The following is a 23,114-nucleotide window of genomic DNA, read 5'->3' as shown; positions in this document are numbered from 1 at the left end:
TAAGACGAGTTTTCGCTCCTCACATTGATCAACTAAGCGCGCGCCGCCCGCTGATTTTTAGTTAATATACACCGATACCAGCCCAGGACAGGAGAAGCCAGCAGTCCCGATTGACTCCTTCGAGCTAGAGAAAAGGAAGAAATGTATTCCAAGCCAGGAGGTCGATTCAACGTTCGCGCCAACCCTAGAAATCTCCGTACCCACAATTCGAATGTTTCAACTGGGCCATGACCAACAAGAACTACTTCTCACATTTTCAGGGAGAATAAATAGTTTAGGAGAGACCAAGGAGAGACCTTCCAAGACCTTCTCAACTAAGCGGAGCTCAAATAAGCTATCCAGTACCGAGTATAAGCGAAGCGATTCGATGGCTAGGTCGCCTTTTGTACCACCTCAAAAAGCGCAAATCGCTTTAAAATGCCCATATCACACCGAAACCTTTATATCATTTGATGCACTAATGTTAATTTAAAACCCTCGATGAGGCGAATTGAATGATTTATTTGCAACGTTATCCGGCCGCTAAGGAAAACGCCAGAAAGGAGAGAACCTGAAAGCACCACGATTTCGCTGGGACTCGACGCCTGGTAATAACCCTTTGGATACATTTCAGCTCCACAGGGAGTACAAGGTTAAGATAGTCAAGATAGTGTAATCTCTGTATGAATTGCTAGAGTCTCTTGTCGGAGCAAATAAGGATAGATACTTAGTATAGATAGATAGATCGATTCTAATCGTCTAATAATCGAGGCCTTGTAGTTCTTGAATTCAATGATACAAGCCAGGGCTTAGCGGAGACCATCTTCTAGACCGACTTTTTTTTTTTTTTTTTTAGATAGACAGCAACGCTGCTAGACAAGACATAAAGCCTAGCTAGTCTAACAACCAGGCTCATCTGCTCTCAGAGTTGTTGTACAATACCGGGTCGATACCTTCCAAGTATGGGAGATTGTGTGAATTGACAGGTATGAGAAGTTGCGTGCATATTAAGGCAATATTGCCCGTCATGTCTACCGTTGCACAAACTCGTAAGCTTTCCATAAGGCCGAAATGAATTACTTTCGCCACTTCTCAGCCTACCGAGGAGCTCGAAGTATCGCCCTAGAAGTGAATGGATTTTTTCCATCGAGGAGCCTCCATCGATATTGAAATAGAACTGGGCAGCCAGCACCACTCCCATCTAACTGAATAGCAGTGGTGTCTTCGCCGATGTCGCGCTTGTCGAGGACCCGCCCAAGGTCATCTAAAAGCGGAGGTTTAACACTACTACACTCAGGTACTGGAAAGAGGACCAGGTCGCTGTAAATGAGTGCAGACAGTTGGCAGAGTTCGAACTGGATGTCGGAGAACTCGCCATGGTCCAGGGCAATTGGATCGATGGAGCACATTCTGTGTTGGACAGCAACTCTCAATCTCGCAACATCCCAGATCACTGGTGCTGTTGATCCTCCACGATGACAATGGTCAAGTGCGACGGTGGCTTCGCATAAGGAGAAGCGCCTGGTGCATTCCTTCGTGCCGAACGTCGCTGAAACCGGAACCCATGGTCTGCATCAAATCGACAGTGATTTGATCGAGGATGTGCTCCCCTGTACGCTGTACAGACTCGGGGATGGCGGCTGGCCATTTCTAGCAGGGTCGCACGCCGAGCCGGGTAGGGGCAATGGTATCGAGACTTTGACAGTGATTCGGAGACTTGCAAAGAGAAGTTGACCTGCTATTCTTTGGGAATGCTCATTAACTCACTATGTCAGGATAATGTGCTGGAAAGGCATGGTCAGCTCGTCAATACCACCCCTCAGCTGCACCAGCGACCGAACAGCCTGGACGCGCTCAGGTACGATTTCAAGATGGCCCATGGCGTGGAGATTCTGAGCAGTTGCCAAAGGCGATCTCGGGTTCCGAGTTGGTGTCTAGCTATAGTCAGACCCTGAAACATAAGCCAACAGTGCAGCTACGTACATCAGCGTGTCTGGTGGGGCGGTTCTAACCGTTGTACTTCTTGATTGAGCGAATCTATCGCCCTTCTCTCATGAACTTTGTTGAGAATTTCTATCCGTTTCCGATCATCTTCCGTCAGAGAGGCCATAGGGCATCGTTTGGAACTTGGTGGCGGCCGCAATCTGGGCCTCGAGCAGATATGCATATTGTCGGCCTAGCCTGCGCTGGTTCGCTCGGTGAGTGGGTAAAGCGCTGACAGGAGCGGCCGGGACGAATGATGGAAATGCATAGCCATATGCTGCGCAAACTCATCTTTAGTTTCCCCTCGAGCCGCAGTATCTGCTTGCCACCTACCGAAGTCAAGTATCGAGTAGATGAAATTATCTAACTCTTGCGCGGGAGCACTATCAAAAGGGTCGAGCTGGCCATGAAGGACGTAGACAGTTTGGGTGCAGACCGACTGCTTGTTCCGTGCTTAACACCAGCGGTGAGACGACGTCAGGAAACTGGAGCGGCGTGCGCGTGTGCTTCCGCAGCCTGTACTTGCTGATCTCGTTGTGACGCTGCGCTCTTGTTGTCGGAGGGATTGGTAAAAGGGCACTCGGGAGGCAAATTGCCCGCAGCCATGTGGCAGAGGCGCGGGCGAGGCGCAGGACGCTCTCATCCTGTGCGAGGGCGTGTGAGCCAATACAAACGACTCGTTCACTTGGAGGAAGAAGGCAAGGGGCTTCTTGTGCTTGATTAAAGCCAATTGGAACATACAGACCATACGAAGCAGCAGTTGGATGAGTGAGATATCCAAGCGGAAGAGGAATCACTGGATGGTCCGATTACTGTTGAGATGGAGGGTTGACGCTTCTGGAGGGTGCTCTGCGATCAGTGTGCACAAGCCGCTATTTCGCGGCGCATCGAGCAAGAGTGACTTCGAATACAACGGCCAGATTCTTTGTGTGCGCACCCAGATCGCCCAACAGACTGACCGAGATCCAGGAAGAGTCTGGCTTCCCGCGGTCATTAGACACCTACTTGTTACGCTTGTCACTTTAATGTCTCTGTCAAAATTTCCGAATGCGCTGCGTGGGGCGTCTTGCAGGATAAGCAGATTGCTGAGGGTTGGCACCGATGGTGAGGCCTAACTTTACCACAGTTCTGTACTCCGACCCTAGGCAGTCCTTGGCGACATTCCGCGCTGGGCTCTCTTCCGTATTCAAGGGATGTTACACAGATCCTTCGAGGCTCTGTTTGCCTGGTGACATGGTCGATCCAATGAATGAGGTAGGTGAGTGAGACAATTTCAAGAGTCTGGAGGTGGCAATTGAACAACTAGAAATGGGAAACGATTGGGTCAGCCCTCACTCCGGCGCCATTGAATTGTACAACCAGCCTTGTGCAGGTAGATCCAGATCTCGGAATGAGTGTCTTAGTGATTAAGTTGGCGGCGGTGGACTTGGAAAGGATGAAGCTGGCCGCCCTCAATGATAGTGGACATGCAATTTTCTTGAATGTGGAAGGACTGGATCCTGGGGTCTGCACAGCAGTCCTGGCACGTCTTCTCGTTACTTTAGCCTAAAGTAGAAAATCTCATCCGTTGAGGTGTCCTTGTAGATTCCTCACTCGACATACCTCTCTACAAACTCCCCGCCCCAGCCTTTCAACTCAACCTTTAGGAGATCCCTTCTCACAACCTCCTCCCTCCTCTCACACAACTCATCGACGTCCCAATTTCCCCATACAAGTCTGCCTTTGAGAAAATTTGCATCAGTCTCCGCCTTAGCAACTGCCCAAACGCACCAGGATGCAGGCAACCGTACATCATCCTTGGCCATGTCTCGCTGCCCTTTTCTGGCCATCGCGGTTGGGATCTCACCCGGCTGGAGGTTGAATACTATCAGACTATCGGGATTCTCGGCTTGGAGATAGCAGAAGATGTGGAGAGCGGCGAGTTTCGAAGTGGCATAGGCCGAGAACGTGGTTAACATCGCGGGAGGCAGGTGCGCGGCGCCCGTGGAGATATTGATGATGACTGGTTTGGAAACCGTGGGCTTGGACGGTTCGGCTGATTGACCTTGAGCTCGCGGACACGTCTTCAAGAATGCATTGATAACGATGAGGGCGCCTCTGACATTCGTCTCGAAGCATTGCCAATAATCATCGGGCTCCGATTCCGTAATGAGTGAGTGCCTATCCAGGTATCCTGCGTTGGAGACGAGCACATCGATTCTGCCTAATTTCTGAACAGTCTGCGAGAAGGCGTCGTCCATGGCCTTAGTCGAAGTAACATCAGCGCGAAAGATGAGACACTGGAAGCCCACGTTGTTTCGAGCTTTGGCTGCGCTCTCAATCTCTACCTTCGCACTGTCGAGCGTGGATTGGGTCCGGCCTGTTATGACGACTGCGCGTGCCTTGGCCTGTGCAAATGCGATTGCTGTTGCTTTGCCAATTCCAGTCGCCCCGCCGGTAATGAAAACAGCCTTTCCGTGGGCAGACAGAGAAGGCTCAAGAGGGTCAATCGTGGCGTAGGGCGAGTGATGCCATGTTTTGGTGAAGGAAGGAAACTTCGACATATTATATGAATGACACCAAACTCGAAAGATTTGGGATGCCTCTTTCTGAAACGCGTCAGGTCAAGTCGTGTCTTGTTGAGCAGGTGTACCGAAAGAACTGTCATGCCTCAAGCACTTGGAACATGTTGTGAGACGGGTACTTTGTTTTATACCCGAGCATGCGGATTAGTGGAACAGAAGGAGTGTCGTCCAGTTTATGTCGTGAGCTAGAGACTTCCAGAAAGGCATGTGTTTGTTGTATCAAATCCCGACGCACCTTGACGGTATCGCAAGGAGTTGAGGGCGCGAGAAAAATCAACGACAAAAGCTCTCCCGGTGATGCGGCCGAACCATTATGAGAGAGTAAGGTCCTGCACTCGCAGGCGAATTGTGATGCTCATTTCCGATTGGCACTGGGTTTGAACCATTGCGCTGATATCTTTGGGGTAGGTCGACACTCGGACGTGAGCCAATAAGCCAACCAGAGGAGTAAGCCAGCCTTGAACGGCCGAAGTCGGCCTCGTCTCCTGGAAAAGAAATAAATGATAGGCTATTTGTATCCTCTTGCTGTTGCTCGGCTGGCTGCAGGGATTTGATTATCAAGACCTCGAGACATTCCCCACCAAGAGCATCAGTTGACAAGGGAGCACCCGTAGAATCTTGGAAGATTAGGATTGATGGCATCAGCCAATATGTCGACTTCCCTGTACTCAAAGTTGGCTATATTTGGCCGGAATGGCTGATCCAGTGTTTCTCCGTCCTAGGAGGTGTAGGACAAGCGGAATATCAATATCCTTAGCCCAGACCATGGATGGAGTTGTGGCTATCTGTTTCGGGTGTTTGCAGGAATCGAAAACCCCCGGGTCATGAAATCGCCGTCTCGCCCGGCTTTCTCTTCTGATTTCTTGGTGTACAAAGAGCTGATGTTCTCGTTCTCACGCCGTCTTTTCTTCCTGGCTTCTTCCTCTTCCATGACTCGGGCAGTGAGGCTAGCGGTTGCGGCATTCTTTATGCCATTTGGCAAGGCTGGCGTGGAGCTTCCTGACTGGGCTGCTCCCGAGCGAGGCGGATTAGCTGGCATTGATCTCCCCTGTCCATCCGGCCCTATTGCTTGTGGTTCCAAAGTATTCTGGACTTGTGCCAACTTGCCGTCACCATTTGCCTTCCGCTTCTTGCTGCTGCCGGCTTTCTTCAAAGAATGTGAGAGTCCAAGAGACCTCAAAGTTTCTATCCGCTCCAATACAGACGTCCTGTCTTTCTCGCTACTCGGAAGAATTGGTATGACATCTCGTTCTTCGTACGGGGAGGCACACTGAACGCATTTCCCCTCGCTCTTCATCTCTTTGATGGCCTCTTGTGAGAAGGCATGGCCGCAGGGTACGAGGTAGACCGCCTTGACATTGGGACCCAGCTCCTTGGAAGTGATAGGGCAGATCCATCTGTCTGACTTAGTCTTTCCATCGTGTTCCGTTTCAAATTGCACTTCAACAACATCTTTCAGACTTGTAATGCGGCCTTGGATAAATTTCTCATACTCTTGCTTGTCCACCGAGCGGGCTTCAGCGGGCAGCAGAAACTGAATAATGGCATCCTTGTTGTAGAGGTCGCCTGCATAGTCTGAGACGATAGGCTTGATGAGAGGTTTGTGAGAGACTGGACAGGTGGACCAACGATGGGCAAGGTACTCTTTTTGCTTGTCTTTCAGTTCGGTTGCGGTTGGGTTTCGCGCGGCTTCCTTAACGAGCTCACGTCGCGTGGGGATACTGTCAACTGTTAGTAAATATATCAAAGTCTCAGGGAGACAAAGACTCGACTTACCTTCCTCCGTCATTCCCCATGATGCTCGGATTAAATCTGTGTGAATGATCTGAGCGGTGAAATCGCGTTGAAAGGTGCAGAGATGGGCAGCCTTGTGTACAAAGGTAGTGGGTGGCGACAATTTCTCCGCAGCCCAGGTGGCCTCTGCCCCCTCACTCCACGCTCTATGCCGAGTAGCTTGGGCTCTTTGGGCTCACTAGGCTCTCCCCCAAGCTCGCTCGGGATGTCCCACCCGCCTCGCCACCGAATTCCCTCCAGACACGGCCACAACCACAAACAGGCCAGTGCATGGTTGCCAATTCGCTCGCTTTACCGAGTATGGCCTTTATGACATGGGCTCTAGAAATATGCCTTGAGTCTCTCCTTTCGTCTCTCCCTTCATTGGGTGATTCACCAGCTTTCAGCTTAAAAATGAATGCACAACAACAGCTACAAGCGGACCTGGCCATCACTCCCAAAACAGCCAGCCTCTTGATCCGTCTCGGCTATGCATCCTATCGCGACCTTCGCGGTGCATCACCTAATCATGTGGTTGCACAACTCAAGGCACTCCCAGACATGACTCACTCGCAGGCAGAACAATACCGACGGGGTTTAAGAAGAATGGTTTGGCTTGCGACTCAGGATAACCCTCGGGAGCAAGCTAAGTTATATCCGAATTGGACTCAGAGCGCTCTTAAAGCGCGTGGTATGTGGAGGGACGATGTCGACTTCGACGGGCTTAGTGGAGATGAAGTCAACCAACTCCATCGTGACGCGAATGGCTAAAGAGTTTTCATGAGGCTAGTGGTGAAGCGTCCTCCCTGCAACGGGATAATGACGTGACAAGTCTCTGGCATTGTCCATTCTCTGATCGAGGGCGACTATCTCTGTCTTAACGGACTTTTGACCGACAACTGCCGAACTTATCAACCATCCAACTGAAGGTATAAAGAGCCTCGATGCTGCTCACCAGAATTTATCTTGCCCAAACAATTCGGATACAACACATCCTACGATCCGCAATTTCTAAAACACATTATAGTCAACCGTCCAACAATATGAGGGTTTTACTGACAGGTGGATCCGGCTTTATCGCCGCCCACTGTGTCGATTACCTCCTTCAACACGGCCACTCGGTCGTCTTCACCGTGCGCTCCCCTGAAAAAGGTCAAAAAATCCTGAGCAACCACCCGAGTCAACCAAAGGATAAACTCAGCTACGTGATCGTTGAGGATATCGCCCAAGAAAACGCCTTCGATGAGGCCGTCAAGTCTGATCCTCCCTTCGAGGGCGTTTTGCACACCGCTTCCCCATTCCACTTCAACGTCACGGATCCCAAGAAAGATCTATTGGATCCGGCCATCATTGGTACTACTGGAATTCTCAACGCTATCAAAAAATATGCGCCCACCGTCAAGCGGGTGGTCATCACCAGTTCCTTTGCAGCCATAATAAACCCCAAATCGCACGAGAAAATCTACAGCGAGAAAAACTGGAACCCGGTCACCGAAGAAGAAGCCACGCAGGACCCCGCGACCACATACCGCGCGTCGAAGACGTTTGCTGAGCGCGCCGCGTGGGAGTTTGTCGAGAAAGAAAAACCAAACTTCGACATTGCTACTATCAATCCACCACTAGTCCTTGGTCCAGTCGTGCACTACCTCAACTCTCTTGACACCATTAACACTTCAAATGAACGAATCAGAAACATGATCCAAGGTCGCACGAAGGATACCGGTCTCCCTCCAACAGGCACCTTCATCTGGGTCGACGTTCGCGATGTCGCCCTTGCTCATGTCAAAGCTCTGGAAATCCCCGAGGCCGGTGGTAAACGGTTCTTCTGCACGGCAGGCCAGTATTCCAACGCCGGCATCGCTCAGATTATCAAGAAGAACTTCCCAGACCTGGCCAGCAAGCTGCCAGATAAACTTGAGAGTGATATGCCACAGGATATCTATGGGTATGATAACTCGACATCGAAGGAAGTGTTGGGATTGAAGTACCGAAGTTTGGAGGAGAGTGTTGTGGATACTGTGAAATCACTGCTCGAAGTCGGTGCATGAAGCTGCACCCTCAGCCACTGATCCGAGCGGGAGAGATGCTTGATTTCTCGGAGGACGCATTTAGTCAGGAGATGGTCGTCTCAGACGATGGACGCTTGCGCAGGAAGGATCATGTTCGCTGCGTTCGGAGAGCAATTGCAACGGAACCGAAGAAGGGCACGCGCTAACTAACTAGACGGCGGTCCGCATAGATGGCAGGGGTCAGGGGTTACGGGAAACAAGAAGGCCAATATATTATAGAACTGGTATCCCCTCCGCTAGAGCGAAGACCGACTGATTGAATTAGAAAGAACGTGCTTCCCCTAAACTGAACCCCGCTACCGGTGACCCAGAGACCCAAGTATAATTCTATCCCGCAGTCCTTGAATGCGAAATCGCACCTTTACTTGGTTTCTATGTTGGTTTTGTCGTAGATTGCTCCTGTGTATTGAAGAAGGCCAGAGGAAAGATGGTTTCGCGTTCGTCCTGAAAGCCATTAAGTCGCCCGAACGCCCAGCAGTCCATGTCTCTTTGGATTCTGCTAAGCTCCCGGGGCAGCACGAGGCTTGGCTTGATGTCAGTAGATGCAAGACGCAAGGGATCCTCCTCAGGTTCATCTCTCACGATGCCATACGGCTCGGCTGCGGCGAACTGTTGACGCTGTCGCCGTGTGGCCCTGTTTCGTTCTTGCTTCTCTCACTTCCCTCCAGGCCGCTCCGACTCTCGTCTTTCTCCTCGTTCTCAATCCGATTCTCGGCATCGTTATTCTTCTTCTCTTTCTTCGTTTCTGCCTTTGTCTTCCCCAGTCCCAAACTCGTCACAAAGGCACAAACTCCACATATCACAGCGAGGTAGAATGTCCTTGTAACCGCCTGGTTGTACGCTAGAAGCACACCACTTCTTGTATCGGCATTGTTAGCCCCAGCTGAGAGCTTGGCGAGGGAATTCGTTGCACTGGTGTTAATGACATCTTGTGCATTTATATTGGGTGCATGAGTGCGCAACGCTGGGCGAAGCAAGGTGAGAAAGGTGATTTGGCTAAGGCTGATGAACAGGGCTGCGCCGAACGTCTGTGAGTATGCCACGGTGGCGGTTGCGATTGGAATCATGGCAGGTAAAACGATGGACTGAACCGCTTGGACCGGTTGTTGCATTGACAAGCCCATCCGACTCCGTTGAGGATCAGGTATCCGATGTATTTCCCCGCGTCAGCATCCGTGGTGAGTGCGCTGGTTAGCCCTGCTGAGATTGTAACAAAGATAGAACCCGTGGCTGCGAGTGGCGTAAGATAGCCGAACCAAGATGTTAGTGCTCCGGCGAGGATCGCACTGAAGATTTGCAACCCGAATGTTGGGAGGATGTACACTGCACTCACTGTTGGGCTAACTGATTTGATCACTTGGAACCAGAGCGGTAGGTAATAGACGTATACCAATATGCATCCTAACTGTAATGCAGCGTTGATCAAACTGCTGTAAATGATTCACTTCTGTATTAGCGGTATTGGAACCATGGCGGAATCTCCCTGGCGATACTCCCAAATGAAGAAGACTATGAATGTCCCTGAAGACCTGCATAAGAGTCCGATGATTGTGGCGGACGACCATGAGTGCGTCGTTCCACCCCATTCCAAAGCGAGTAGAAGCATAATGCATGCTGGTGCGAAAAGAACAAATCCGGTGATGTCAAAGTCGTGAACCACATCCCAGGATGTCCAGTTTACCCTGCGAGCCTTGTATGCCGGAAAACGGGGGGAACATCATCGCCACTATGGTCACGCGCCGATGGGAAGGTTGATCCAGAAACACCAACGCCATGATGCATGTTCAGTTAAGGTACCGCCGACCAACGGGCCGAGGAGTTGTCCAGCACCGGCGACTGCACGCCCCACTACCAGCATAGTGCTAGACGAGGCAACAGCACATATTGTAACAAGGGAAAGTGGCTGTGCTGTGCTGTGCAGGGGTGGTAGAGTGGTAGCCAGGGGGGAGAAGTTGTCTAGTCACTTGTCAAACCAAAATGGGCTGGCAAGGGGAGTGTGGAACAGTTTACAGTGCTGGCCGAGTGCCATTCTTTACAAGAATTAGAGAGAGTATCAGTATTCCATGCTTTTGATGCCGTCTACCTATTCCTGAGTTTTTCATCGGCCCGTTCCTACTTCTCAATGTCGTCGCCGTGCTAGGCGCTCGCTGCCCTAGCTGCTGCCTCTCTGGGGGTGGTGGTGGTGGTGGTGGTGGTGGTGTTGCCCTGTCAGTGTCAACCAGAAACGCGTCCTCGATTCCCGATCTGCTGGACAGGCCTCTGTGCGTTGTTGCACGTGCACGCCGAACCCTGAAGTGCTCTGTTACAATATCATGGAGCTAAATTCGAGGACGGCGACAAAAACAAGGAAGGCGCTCTTGAGAGGGAAGTATGTAAACACTTTTCCGGCAAGAGGCTGTAACGATGCATTTGTGATCATCTATGCCGCAGGATACCAGCCAGCTGCCAACATCTGTTAGTTTGTCTTGAAATTACCACACATTTGAAAACAACCCTTGGAGAATGTTGTTTCGTTTCCCGAACGAAGGGGAACTCACTGCCCGCGATGGTATGGAAGTGATTTGTGATTTGGGGGATGGCAGTTGCAAGAATGGAGGCATCGAGAGTGACGAGTAGGATGGCGAGCAGAAGGGAGCCATCCAGAGTTGTGAGAGATCGTGGACCCAAATATTGGTTGCCTTCGTCTCCTTTCGTGGAGGATGGCTGAAGCGAGTCTGCATTTTCGCGTGACCCACTAAGTAGAGTGGAAACAGATCTCAGGACGGGGAGCGATTCATGGGTTGAGGCGGCGGCCTGTTTCCTCATGTTGACCAATGCTGTGTTCCTTACGCCTTTCGGCTTGATCGAAAATAGCGCTGGCAGTAATGAAGGTGAGGGTCTGAAAAGTATTGCAACTCGATGTTTATATTGGCCCACATCTGTGTCCAAGGGTCGTGACTCAACGCCCCCCTTCTTTACCCTCCGTATCCAGTCCCCACCCCGCTCAATAGAGATAGGATTGACTTTAACGTAGCCGGCTGGAGTTGGCCTCGAAGTGATGCTTGTATTCATAAAAGCCGTACTAGCGGGTGTCGTTGCTCTCCATGCCGCTAAAATTGCATATTGGCATTCCAATCAGCCGTGAGGTCTGGCCAGATGCTGTCCTCGAAGCCCTCGAACAACTCCTCCATCGAGATGCTATCCGGAAGTGCACTAGTGTCAAGACCTGGAGTTGGGTGGTCGGCTTCTGCTTTGAGCTTGTTCGCGTACAATTTCTTGCAAAGGCACATCTTCTCTGCGAATAGACTGAAGCGCACTGCAACTGCATGACTTGCCGCCAAATCTCCAGGTGCAAGGCTCTGTTGCGATATCGTTTCCAGTTTCTGCACCATGCGGTCTACGGTGGACGGAAAGTTCATTTTCGAACTCCTTATCGATCGCAAATCCCATCCATCAAGGAAAAGGAATGACATCTTGGCTAGAACAACCAACAGATGAACGACATGGAGCCAGAACAAGAAAGTCAAGTTTGGCAGATACCGCCAAGGGACATCGTCTAGGCTGTCAAACAATTCACTAATATGATTCAAATAAGAATGCAATGCTTCGGCTCGGTGATACGCTATGTCCGCCTTGACTGCGAATAAGCGCTTTGAATCTGCATCTCCAGGAGTTTGTTTTCGGCAATACTGGGAGGCAAGCTCCTTTGATATTGCTGGAGATCTCTTTTAAAACAAGTCATGAAACTTCGTATAGGTACAGTCGATGTCGCCATCAGGCTGAGAGAGGAAGAATATATCTCTATGACCCGATGCAGTCGGACCAACTGAACAGCATAGGTATCGGAGGGATACTCTGCTGCGTCGGTGAGAGCATTGCAACAGTCTTCCAAATATTGCGTCCAGCGCATTGGATCTGATTTCCGAAGGCACGAAGATAACTGTCCCGAAAGATTATAGACTCCGAGATGGGCTCGTCGGTCGTCAGAGGTCTGGATGCCTTGGTTGACTAATCTGCCGTGAAACATCTGGGCTGCATCAACCACTATGCCGATCGGGGCCAGCACTGCGGGCTGCCAAGTCGATTTAGCCCTAGGTCAGTGGCCATGGCAGTCGCCAAATGTAAAAGGTTTATCACCTTGGGATTGTTTTGATTGTAGCACTGGTACCAGGTGCTGAATACCAATAGCCCTAGCAAGAGATCAATGGACTTCTCTCCTTTCATCAACCTGCGATCTCCGATGTATCTCATCAAGTCGTCCGCCATTTGTCGTAGTAGCGATGGGTCTGCTTGAGCAGCGGCCGTGATGCAAGTCCAGAAGAGGAACGGTTTCTCTTCACGAAGAGCAGCAGCTGTTGCCTTGGGTGGAATCACCACAAAAGGGAATTGTATGTTCATCTGTGTACCGAAATCACTCAGTAGCTTTTCTTCCAACACTGGAGCCAAGCTGACTCGAAAATGGCCGCGTGTATTGGAACCAGCGGGTTCCTCTGTTTTACTCGACCTTGAACAGAACGTTGATTCACCGACAACGGATTCCCTCTGTATAGGGTCGTTGTCGTTACTTTCACCAGGAACCGTCATTGACGTTGGAAGAACCAAGAGCGAGGCAGACCATAGTCCATTGGGCAAGCCAGCGACACTTTCCGGAACAACAGTAGGACTAGGCTGAGAATACTGGGCACAACCAGTTTGAGCAGAAACAAGGTCAGCCCGTGCATTTGCGCTCAAACCGCCGCTATTCAACCTCAAGAGATCAGTCAGAGTGTTGATCTTTTCCTCCAACTGTGAAACCCGGGTCAGTTTCCCATTATTGCGCCGCTTGCGTGGAAGCAGTGCCGGGGTGGTGCATGGTTTGCCCAAGGGGTGACATCTAACGCAGATCGAGTTGCTAGATCCTTCCACTGGAACGCATTTCGCTTCGATCTGAACACAGTGGCGACATGCCTGGTGTGCCCGCAGCCCGGGGGTATCATCAGGATCTGGAAGTGCCGGAGGTTTGGCAGTGGCCGACATCGTAGGAATAATGATTGAACTGTGTCTGAGGTAGTGTTGTCGTTCTTGACATTGGCGAGCATTGGAGGGCAAGGGAAAGTCAGAAGAGGGAGCGTTTCATTTGCCCTTCCTGTCCTCTGACTTTCGTATCCATATGCTGTCATTGACGCAACACAATGGATATTGGCTCGAGCCCATTTTCATTTGCCTTAGATGGCAGCAGAAGACCAGAATGCTTGGGATCAAAGCTGTTCAACTTGTCGGTTTCGTGGGAATTACGAGTTCTTCGGCTCTCTGGAGTCCATCTCCCCGTGTCCGGTCCCTACACTCCAGAGTAACGCTTTCACATTGCAGATCGACATGGCCTGATCAGATCTCTAGCCACAAGCAATTGTGACTGTTTCTCATTCTCCTTCCTCCGCGATCTGATTCCGCGTCGTGATTTATCCAAAGTAGTCATTGGCGTTTGAACTGTAGCTGATGGCAGAGACGAGGGCGTCTCCGCATGCGAGGGATGTGGCACTCGGTGGTCTGACAACACAGGCACATCGCTCCAGAGTGAATCGTAAGGGTTCTCGATAGCGCGAAAAAAGCCTGAATGATGGCATGTCTTTCAAGATAGCATTCGATCGTGGTCGATTAAAATGGGTTTCCAGCTAGGGAAGATGCATCATCCTGAAGCTGCGGCAGGAAAATACCAGTGTCTGGACTGCTTTCAAACGACCAAAACGACCTAGAGCAAAAGTAGATAATGTGCAGGTCTCTCCCATTTGTGTGAAATTGGACCTAAATGATGCCGGTCGCGGTCACCGAAGGAAGGGCCTGCAAGAAATACTATGTAAATCCAAACCCTCGCCTCTGGTAGACTTATTTCGCTGTCAGCATATCCCATCTACTTCACGACATCACGAGATATAAAACTGACCATCTCCGTTCGAAGGCCATTGCACATTTCTAATGCCCTGACATTCATCTTATTGACCACTTTTGGCCATGGATACATACTTTCGTTGTCTAATTGTTCGAACGTCGGCCATTCCTAGCCATATTCATTTACAAGGAGATGAAGACAGACTTCAACTCAGTCCAATAATCTGTCGAATACTTGCTCAATTCACGTCCATCACCACTCTGCTTGAAGCCACCAAACGGCATGTCAATGGCCATAGTCGGGCTCGTGCAGTTGACGCCCACTGATCCAGCCTCGAGAGCCTTGGCCACACGCAAAGCCCGGGAGATATCCTTGGTGAAAACACTCGCGTACAGTCCATATTCGGTGTCATTGGCGCGCTTCAGCACCTCCTCTTCGTCCGTGAAAGTGTTGATGCACACGACAGGTCCGAAGATTTCCTCCTTCATGACCTTGGAGTCCTCAGGAGCGTTGGCTATGATGGTAGGTTCAATGAAGTAACCGGTTGTGCCTTCTCGGCCGCCACCGATAGGCATCTCGAGGCCGTGCTCCTTGGCATAGTTTAGGTAGCCCATCACGCGGTCGAATTGGATCTTGTCAGCCTGGGGTCCTCGTCTGGTACCAGCGACCGTGGCATCGCCTGACGTACCCATCTGGACCATGGCGGTCTTCATTGCTTCCATAAATTTATCAGCAATGTTGGCATGTACGTACACCCTCGAGCTGGCGATGCAAGCTTGGCCGGAATTGGCGAGGATAGAGAAAGCAGAAGCCGGGACGGCCTTGGCCAGGTCGGCGTCGTCGAAGATGATCAACGGGCTCTTGCCACCCAATTCCAGAGTGACGTTCTTGAGGTTGGATTCGGCGGCAGCTTTCTTGACAGCTCGTCCAGCGATGACGGAGCCTGTGAAGGAGACCTTTCGAATGTCCATGTGCTTGGCAATAGCCTCACCACAAGGTCTTCCGTAACCGCTGAGAATGTTCAAGACACCCTTGGGGAGACCAATTTCCTGGCAGAGCCTACCGATGACAAGGGAGGAAAGAGGTGATTTCTCGGAGGATTTGAGGACCAGGGTGTTGCCAGTAGAAAGAGCAGGGCCGACCTTGTTGATTAGCATGAGGAGAGGCACGTTCCACGGAATAATGGCACCGCAGACACCAAAAGGTTGTCGGAAAGTGATATTGACCATGTCCTTGGTATTCAGGGACGAGTCTCCTTGGACATCAAGAGCTCTGCTAGCAAAGTATCTCAGAATCTGAACACCGACGTGGCCAAAGACTGGACAAGGGTCAATGATCCAAATGATGCAGAAGAATTTGAGGACTCACAGTCGCCAATGTAGGGCTTGCCCATGCTGATGGCTTCCAGGTAACCAATTTCCTCCAGGTTCTTCTCGATGGCATCGGCCAACTTTTCAATATATCCTTGTCTCTCTGCAGCAGAAAGGGCAGACCAAGCAGGGAAAGCAGCCTGAGCTGCCTTTACGGCCTCGTCGACATCCTCAGCGCCAGCTTCATATACTGATGCTGCGAACTTCTCGTTGTTGGGGTTGATGATGTCGAACTTCTTCCCCGACTTCGAAGGAACGAACTCGCCATTGATGAAGAGACGGTCTTCAATGTGCTTTGGCTTGTATCCCTGGGTGGGAGTATCGGTGGTTGCTGATGGGGCCATCTTTTGGGTCGACTATGTGAATTTGAGGCTTTTTGCACGGAACAGATCTTGATCAGCGTTGACTTCACAGAAAAAAGTGTTGAAGAGCGGCTGAGCCACAAGGGTAACGATGGTTTTATATCCTCGAAGCAGCCCCGCAGACTCGAGGTAAGCTTCGTCTGAAATACTTGCACAACAAAGCAACCCAAAGCCACGAGCACCAGTCAACGATCACGCATACGACTCTAGTACGGATTGGATTCAGCAACCATATCGATTCGTCAGGCCGGCGGCATCGCTTTCAAGCGTCTTGGGTTTGGATTAAACTCCGCCGAGCCCGACCGTGGCAAATCAACAGATTGGATACCCGTCGCGCCCTCCTGGCACTTTGTTTACGGGTCAATCGTGGTGGGGTTCCGCCGAGCTGGAGATACGAATGCATCACAGTGTTGCATGACTCTAATTCCGCTACCCCACCAACATGCTCATTTTGGATAGCGGAGTCAGCAAATATTTCATACGAGCTGCCCAAACTCTCGCAGATGGAAAAAGGTTGTTCTGAGCAAGGTGTGGAACGATCCCTGTCGAGTAAGCAGTAGCGCAACATGGGGGGCCTGACGAGGCTTTGGAGTTGTGCTCGGTGCTTGCAACTTTTGCAACTGGAACAATCAAGGTCGTATCAGCAAATGACTGATCCTTTTGAGTCGTGAGTGCCACGGACCAACACCTATTGAGTGGGATAGGGGGACCAGAATCTGTGGCACTATCGACCATCGTTTACGATTCACGGTCGCTTTCTGTGCTCTCTTTCCACGACATTGGTCAGAGTCAAGGCAGTCTCTAAAAAGTACATCGCGAAGTACTCCGTCACCCGTCCCCCGTCCCCCGTCCCCGGATAGGTACATATCTCAATCCTGGATTACTTTAGTCCCCCAGTGATCGAGTTACTTAACCATGGCATTTACCTACCTAATAGCTACCGGTAGGTACGCGGTATGCAGGTAAAAGACAGTTAGTGGCATTTATCTAAACGGACCCTGTCACTCCGGATCGTTCATGCCGAGTATCGCCACAGCTGACAGATTCTTCTGCAGAGATTACTTGATGCACATCTCGCCTTCGTTCTGCTTGGGATTGATCAAACAGTACGGGTGTAATATTGCTCGTACTTTCGTGCAGCGTCACATGCAATTCGCCTTCTTGCCAACAACGATATTACATCGCACAGCCACCGGTATGCTAGGTAATCAGTGCGTGGAGGCGGAGGCGGAGGGCAGAGGCGATGGAACCCTTTGCCAGGAACGACTGGAATAGCTGGATATGGCAACTGCCATCCGAAACCAAGTCGCCATTCATTTTCTTTCTGCGCGCCCGAGCCTGTGTCGGTAGACTGGATTGATTCTTCGAAGCTCCAAGGGAAATGGATCCCGCTATACATAGTATGAGGCCTGAACGTGCCATCGTGTGCTGCAAGTATCTGTTTGGTTCTCGGGTCAGGCTTGGCCTAGATCCTTCGACACATGCGGTGTGCGAGTTACCCGCAAAGGTAGCGCGTCTATTTAATGACGCACCTTCAGCGGTCGATGCTACGAGACTGTGTTCCCAGCTAAGCAGAGCGCTTGTCCAGACCCAGCCCTCTTGGTCATCAAGCGCTGTTTCTGAAGTGACAGGCTTCGAATCCCGGGTCCATGTTCCGAGTCAAAGGGTTGAGGGTTTGCTAACATTAGAATATTGTCTACTATGCGCTCCATAAAAGGTGGAGGCAATTCCGCTGAAACGCTTTCGAAACGTTCCTACCTACGAAAAAAGAAGTCTTTAAATCCGAGATTGCCCGGAGTTAGTGGACTGGGGCAAACACGGCCCTCACGTCAGCTCAAAGCGTGAACTCTCGAGACAAGTAATAGGTAGGGGTGAGGTAGTGGACTCGGTACACGCAAGCGCAATGCTATGCAATCTGGAACCTAGGAGACACGATGGTCGAATGGTAGTACGAGTAGCCGAACACCCTGCTGCGGGTAGTGTCTTGGTTGGTCACCGATGGCCTTGCCTTCGTCTAACCTATCCTTTAGTCTGTTAGACCACTCCCCGATTGTACGGAGTACTATACAACGAGCCTCGTGCTCCCCTCTCTTGAATCTGGTCCCCCTCTTTCCGGATTTATGAGTGCGTCCATTCAGCTTTTTTCTTTTCCGCAAATGCCTTCATGCCGATCTTCTGATCTTGACTGCCGAACAGACTGTGGAAGATGCGTCGTTCGTATTCGACACCCTCTCTAACCCCCAGGTCTTGACTCTTATTGACGACCTCTTTGGCCGCAATAACTGCCACGCGACTGTAACTGGCGATCTTTTCAGCCGTATTTAGAGCACCCTCAAGAACCTCTTTGTTACCTCCATCGAAGGCTTTGGCAGCGAGACCATGTTTCTCGGCCTCCTCGCCGCTGAAGTTATTGCCTGTGAGAATGAGTTCCATGGCTTTGCTCTTCCCAATGGCTGCGGTGAGCCGCTGAGAACCTCCGGCACCCGGTATGGTGCCGAGCTTGATCTCAGGCTGGCCAAAGTTTGCAGTCTTCGTGCAATAAAGGATATCGCACATCATAGCAAGCTCGCAACCGCCGCCAAGAGCATGCCCCGATACTGCTGCTATGACCGGTTTTCGCAGAGTCATCATGTAGGACCAGGGAGCAATAAAGTTGTTGACATATGCGTCGGAGAAGGTCAAGGGGGCCATTTCTTTGATATCCGCGCCAGCTATTCACAGTCTATCAGTCCGAATGTTCTATTAGAGATACTTATTGCGGTTACCTGCAAATGCTTTGTCGCTTCCAGTCAGAACAATCGCACCAATGTCCTTGTCCTCCTCGTATTTCTTCAGGGCATCGTTGAGTTCGACAAATAGAGCGCTGGAGAGGGCGTTCAATGCCTTCGGACGATTGATTGTGACTGGAACTGTCAGAAGCAACTCTCTCACGGATGCATATTTAGATCAAGGCGTACTGAGTCCAACACCTTGCCGAGGCGTCGACAACAGGATGTTTTCATAGCTGCTTGAAGAGGATTGAAATCGGACCAGCCGTGGAAGGGATCGTGGTGCAGCCGAGAGCGTGGCTAAAGGCTGCGAGAATAGCCTGAGAGAAGCCATTATTGATATTGCAGCTAGTGAATATCAAAGAGATCACAAAGATCTCACAAATCATGGCTTTGCATGCTAGGAATGGAGCATTGAAGAGCTTCTCACAACGCGCCGACAACAACCGCAGTGGCTTGCAGTTGTCCTCGGCTGCGTCTCTGCGGGCTGAACGACTCCCGACGATTCGCCGCAACGGAGGAGCGGGAGCGGAATAAATAATAATCCGTTGCTCTCCCTCTCCTACTGAGTACTTGTACTGTACCGGGTAGTCCCACTGTATGAGGCGCTGTTTGCCTGCGATCTGGATCCTCCGCTCCGACAATTCGTGGAAGGCTGCCACGAGCGAAAATCACGACGTGGCTTCAACAACAGGACTCCTGGCCCTCAAAACTTTCACCACACAACACACTACTTGTCGCCTAAAATCGCCTTTACTTGCGCGAGGTCTTCTTTTCTTGATGCACTGACAGTGTTCATCTGTGCGCGTCTATCTCATACGTTATCCCTTGCAGCCCCGAAGCGCATGCGCCGGCCCTATATCTCCTCGTCGCTCCCAACAAGCGCTGCCACCATGGATGGGCCTGAGCCGGAAACGACTCCCTTCGACGCAATAAGTACACAGAGCAACAAGCTGCTGAGGGTATGAAAAAAAGAGAAATAACTCTCGGGCAAGAAGATTCAGCGATTAGGCTAACAACGATCTTGCACAGCAATACCAAACTTACCTCGACAAATCAACCCCCTATGTCGCCTACCGATGGTCGGCCACCGCCGTCCTCCTCCTGCTCTTCTTTCTTCGCATCGTCGTCGCTCAGGGCTGGTACATTGTCGCCTACTGTCTGGGCATTTACCTCCTCAATCTCTTCCTCGCGTTCCTTCAGCCGAAATTTGATCCCAGCCTGTCGCAGGACGAGGGTCTTGAAGATGGCGAGGGCTCATCTCTGCCCACCAAGCATGACGACGAATTCAGGCCATTCATTAGGAGGCTTCCAGAGTTCAAGTTTTGGCATTCTGCGACAAGAGCCATCACAATCAGCTTTTTCTGCAGCTGGTTCGAAATCTTCAATCTCCCGGTCTTTTGGCCTGTGCTCGTCATGTACTGGCTGATTCTCTTCTCCCTGACTAGTGAGTCAATCAATCTTTGTTACTCGAACGTGATCGCTGACCATTCTCCAAAGTGAGACGGCAGATTCAACATATGATCAAGTACCGCTACGTACCTTTTTCTTTTGGGAAGGCTAAATACCCGGGCAAATCATGAATGGCCACTTCTTCGGCTGGATGGTATCTTTGCGTTTCCTTCCCAACTAAATAAAGATTCACAGATGGGTCTAAGTACTATGGGAGATAGATGCAGCAGGAATGCACAGTGCAGAGTCAACATTTTCTGCAACCGCGTCCCGGACCTTCAACAACAAATGCCCTCTCGGCGACTTGTCCCATTCAGCGACCGGGACGAGCGGGAGATGAGTGTCACGAATAGATTTACCTGAAATTAGCCGATACGCATCGCCCTTGCCATTCTTTGCATCGGTTGAGCCAGAAGGATCTCCTTGTGTCTCTGTCGTTTCTATCCAAGCTCTTTAGGTCGGGCGGTTAACCACCTTGGGCTGCAACAACAGTCTCAACTGCTTCTCTCCGTTCTTTTATTCAACCCTACTCATGCTCGCATCTCTCATTCTCGATACGCAAGATTCTCTGACGCATTTGCTTATCATTTATGCCTAAATGAGGCAGTCATTAAAGAGTCCTTGATCATTATTTCCCCTACCCACCAAGCTCTGACGAAAGGTCATCACTGTCCTGCCACAATTCTCGTCAGAGCCCAGCTCAAGCTATGGACCACCTCATCTCATCGCCCGGATCCTTGGCGCCGTTAGGGTATGCTCTGAACACTGAAGGCTACCTCAATCGTCTCATCGATGGCCAGCAATATGTCAGGTACGCCCTTACTCCTTTGCGAATTCTATGACATGTGACCGCTCGAGCTCCACCATTGAGTTGAATGATGGCTCGACCTTGCCCACCACACTGGTCCTATACCGTCTTCCACCTACCCTGGATCATCAGAACTATGGGGGTGCTCAGCCAACACCATTGGTAAGGCCAAGCGCTCTCCACGTTCCCTAACCCCATCCTTGCATTTCACACTCTAGTCAAAGCAACCTTATCGAGGTCCAGTCGCTAATCTGACCTGAAGGGTATCGACCAAGCAGCGTTGTTATTGTTTTCCGACCCCTCTGACTCCTCCGACTCGTCGTCTAAAAGACCATCCCCATCCGGACTCGGAGCCCTTTCTCGATTTCTTCCTTTCCGTCGTCTTTTGTTGGGTTCGCTCTCTGAAGGGTCGTTGTATTCCATTCAAAAAGCCACGGAGGTCTACGTGCCCAGGCCCCTCTTCCATGACTCTGACATGTCAATCCTGCTCACTTCCAACTGGGGGAATATGCGGCCGCTTTCACTCATCTTCGGCAAATTATTTGACCGAAATACACAAAATCGTCTAAGCTCAGCGGATCGTTCTGCAATTCGAGAAATGTTTGCGTCTCCTCGAATCATTGGACCGTTCTTCAAGGTGCTAGGTGCGAGATTGGGCAGATTCCTTGCCAGAATGCATGATCCAGAAACCACAAAACGACTACAACTGTCCAGCAATCCTCCATTACCCACGAATTTTGCCTCTAAAGAAGCCGGGAAACAAAGGCTCTTTGGAGAGATTGTGAAATGGCGAAACAATGTCCAACATATGGACATTTTCATTAACTCTCCAGACTCATTGGAAGGTCTCTTCAGGATACTCAATGATGATGTCGACCGGCAACATTTTCCGGACTATTAGTGCTTCAGTCATGGTAATTGCACTTTCGACAACATCCTAGCAACCTTAACACCGGGTGAAGCGATTAAGTCCTTTGGGATAGCCTTCTGGGAGCACGCGGGATTCTGCGGAAGAGGGGTAAATGGTGACATCGCACAACTATTTGCAGAGCTTGAAGCTTATCGGATTGCGGCCTGGTACCAAGACACTTTGGCCCGCGGGATGCAATCCCTTGCCGTCCTCTATGGGGTGGCGCTCTGTGGTCTTCTGGACAATCTGCTCAGCCAGTACAAGCGTGAGAGCAAGTGGCTGCAAATGGCTCAGAGACACAACCGCGTGCAAAAGTGGTGGAAGAAGACCGTAGGAACCGAAAAGCCTCATGTTTTCTCTCCGAAAGCAGTTGAACGGTCGATTTATTTGGCTCACGGCCTGTACCTCATCAATGCGGCCTTCGAGAAACCATGGTTCTGCGAAAACAGTCGATGCCCTCGTGTCAACGGGCGTCACACCGAGGACAAACAGGACTGTGGCCTTGTGCGTTACATATTCTACTGTAGTCTCGAGGTTCTCTACCTTGCGGAGGAAAATGAGGAGAAGTTCAACCGTGTCAATGTCAGAACAGAGATGCGACTTTTCAGGCCGTTCCATGCCGGTTGGCATCCACGAGTCACGGAGCTTTTCCATGAGACATACGACGCGTGGCGTGGTTCTATGACCCCTTGAAGTTATTTCTGATCGATGTATGCCATTTCTATAGTTTCCTGTCGTTCCAAGATATAATTGGCATCTGGCCAGCAGAATCTCCAGATTTCTTTCTCTTTGTCGCAGCCTTGAAACCCGAACACGGCTGGCATCGTAGCGTTCTAGGGAACAAGCGGCACAGATCGAGCAGAAGCTGATGGTGATCAGGGTATATCGGACATTGTATGTAGTAAGCTACACGGGCTACACAGCCTTGTGCCTTGTGCATCTGAAGGGCGAACTGCCCAATGGCTAGAGCCATGAACTCAAAAGGGGACAAAAGACACCATCGGTATATATCCTTCCATATATCTGCGTCACCGATTATGCCAACTCTCCATTGCAAGGTCTCTTTATCCTCGGGTTTCATTTCCTCATCTTCAATGGCCTCCAAGACTCCAGGAATAAAACCCCTCTCGGTTTAAGCTTGGATTTCTCATTTTTCTCATAGGGGACATGGGCATATTTCGAGCGTGACAGCGTTCTGCAAAAGATCACTATAGTGTCTGAGACTCAGAAG

General features: G+C 50.7%; 12 protein-coding genes across 12 annotated transcripts; 4 read left to right on the top strand and 8 right to left on the bottom strand.

The window, feature by feature from the left end:
• Positions 1 to 3,551: 3,551 nt before the first annotated feature.
• Positions 3,552 to 4,505, bottom strand: Z519_12511 (uncharacterized protein; the record flags this gene model as incomplete). The annotated part of the gene is made up of 1 exon (XM_016770217.1): positions 3,552 to 4,505. One exon carries the CDS (start codon positions 4,503 to 4,505, stop codon positions 3,552 to 3,554), a length of 954 nt encoding a protein of 317 aa, XP_016613559.1.
• Positions 4,506 to 5,307: 802 nt separating this feature from the next.
• On the bottom strand, positions 5,308 to 6,322 carry Z519_12510 (uncharacterized protein; the record flags this gene model as incomplete). The annotated part of the gene is made up of 2 exons (XM_016770216.1): positions 5,308 to 6,247; positions 6,303 to 6,322. 2 exons carry the CDS (start codon positions 6,320 to 6,322, stop codon positions 5,308 to 5,310), a joined length of 960 nt encoding a protein of 319 aa, XP_016613558.1.
• A 391-nt stretch (positions 6,323 to 6,713) lies between these two features.
• Z519_12509 (uncharacterized protein) lies at positions 6,714 to 7,070 on the top strand (the record flags this gene model as incomplete). The annotated part of the gene is made up of 1 exon (XM_016770215.1): positions 6,714 to 7,070. The coding sequence occupies one exon, from the start codon at positions 6,714 to 6,716 to the stop codon at positions 7,068 to 7,070; it is 357 nt and encodes a 118-aa protein (XP_016613557.1).
• Positions 7,071 to 7,342: 272 nt separating this feature from the next.
• Z519_12508 (uncharacterized protein) lies at positions 7,343 to 8,347 on the top strand (the record flags this gene model as incomplete). Its single annotated transcript, XM_016770214.1, has 1 exon — positions 7,343 to 8,347. The coding sequence occupies one exon, from the start codon at positions 7,343 to 7,345 to the stop codon at positions 8,345 to 8,347; it is 1,005 nt and encodes a 334-aa protein (XP_016613556.1).
• Positions 8,348 to 8,946: 599 nt separating this feature from the next.
• On the bottom strand, positions 8,947 to 9,435 carry Z519_12507 (uncharacterized protein; the record flags this gene model as incomplete). Its single annotated transcript, XM_016770213.1, has 1 exon — positions 8,947 to 9,435. One exon carries the CDS (start codon positions 9,433 to 9,435, stop codon positions 8,947 to 8,949), a length of 489 nt encoding a protein of 162 aa, XP_016613555.1.
• A 1,352-nt stretch (positions 9,436 to 10,787) lies between these two features.
• On the bottom strand, positions 10,788 to 11,173 carry Z519_12506 (uncharacterized protein; the record flags this gene model as incomplete). Its single annotated transcript, XM_016770212.1, has 2 exons — positions 10,788 to 10,810; positions 10,906 to 11,173. 2 exons carry the CDS (start codon positions 11,171 to 11,173, stop codon positions 10,788 to 10,790), a joined length of 291 nt encoding a protein of 96 aa, XP_016613554.1.
• A 284-nt stretch (positions 11,174 to 11,457) lies between these two features.
• Positions 11,458 to 11,820, bottom strand: Z519_12505 (uncharacterized protein; the record flags this gene model as incomplete). Its single annotated transcript, XM_016770211.1, has 1 exon — positions 11,458 to 11,820. One exon carries the CDS (start codon positions 11,818 to 11,820, stop codon positions 11,458 to 11,460), a length of 363 nt encoding a protein of 120 aa, XP_016613553.1.
• A 149-nt stretch (positions 11,821 to 11,969) lies between these two features.
• On the bottom strand, positions 11,970 to 13,363 carry Z519_12504 (uncharacterized protein; the record flags this gene model as incomplete). Its single annotated transcript, XM_016770210.1, has 2 exons — positions 11,970 to 12,419; positions 12,485 to 13,363. 2 exons carry the CDS (start codon positions 13,361 to 13,363, stop codon positions 11,970 to 11,972), a joined length of 1,329 nt encoding a protein of 442 aa, XP_016613552.1.
• A 1,032-nt stretch (positions 13,364 to 14,395) lies between these two features.
• On the bottom strand, positions 14,396 to 15,927 carry Z519_12503 (uncharacterized protein; the record flags this gene model as incomplete). The annotated part of the gene is made up of 2 exons (XM_016770209.1): positions 14,396 to 15,531; positions 15,582 to 15,927. The coding sequence occupies 2 exons, from the start codon at positions 15,925 to 15,927 to the stop codon at positions 14,396 to 14,398; spliced, it is 1,482 nt and encodes a 493-aa protein (XP_016613551.1).
• Positions 15,928 to 18,063: 2,136 nt separating this feature from the next.
• Z519_12502 (uncharacterized protein) lies at positions 18,064 to 19,047 on the bottom strand (the record flags this gene model as incomplete). Its single annotated transcript, XM_016770208.1, has 3 exons — positions 18,064 to 18,656; positions 18,711 to 18,848; positions 18,903 to 19,047. The coding sequence occupies 3 exons, from the start codon at positions 19,045 to 19,047 to the stop codon at positions 18,064 to 18,066; spliced, it is 876 nt and encodes a 291-aa protein (XP_016613550.1).
• Positions 19,048 to 19,606: 559 nt separating this feature from the next.
• Positions 19,607 to 20,296, top strand: Z519_12501 (uncharacterized protein; the record flags this gene model as incomplete). Its single annotated transcript, XM_016770207.1, has 3 exons — positions 19,607 to 19,675; positions 19,746 to 20,160; positions 20,214 to 20,296. The coding sequence occupies 3 exons, from the start codon at positions 19,607 to 19,609 to the stop codon at positions 20,294 to 20,296; spliced, it is 567 nt and encodes a 188-aa protein (XP_016613549.1).
• Positions 20,297 to 21,448: 1,152 nt separating this feature from the next.
• Z519_12500 (uncharacterized protein) lies at positions 21,449 to 22,576 on the top strand (the record flags this gene model as incomplete). Its single annotated transcript, XM_016770206.1, has 2 exons — positions 21,449 to 21,818; positions 21,915 to 22,576. 2 exons carry the CDS (start codon positions 21,449 to 21,451, stop codon positions 22,574 to 22,576), a joined length of 1,032 nt encoding a protein of 343 aa, XP_016613548.1.
• Between the last annotated feature and the right edge of the window lie 538 nt (positions 22,577 to 23,114).

Source organism: Cladophialophora bantiana, assembly GCF_000835475.1.
Source record: "Cladophialophora bantiana CBS 173.52 unplaced genomic scaffold supercont1.30, whole genome shotgun sequence".
Taxonomy (NCBI): Eukaryota; Fungi; Ascomycota; class Eurotiomycetes; order Chaetothyriales; family Herpotrichiellaceae; genus Cladophialophora; species Cladophialophora bantiana.
This window is presented reverse-complemented; position numbering and strand designations above follow the sequence as displayed.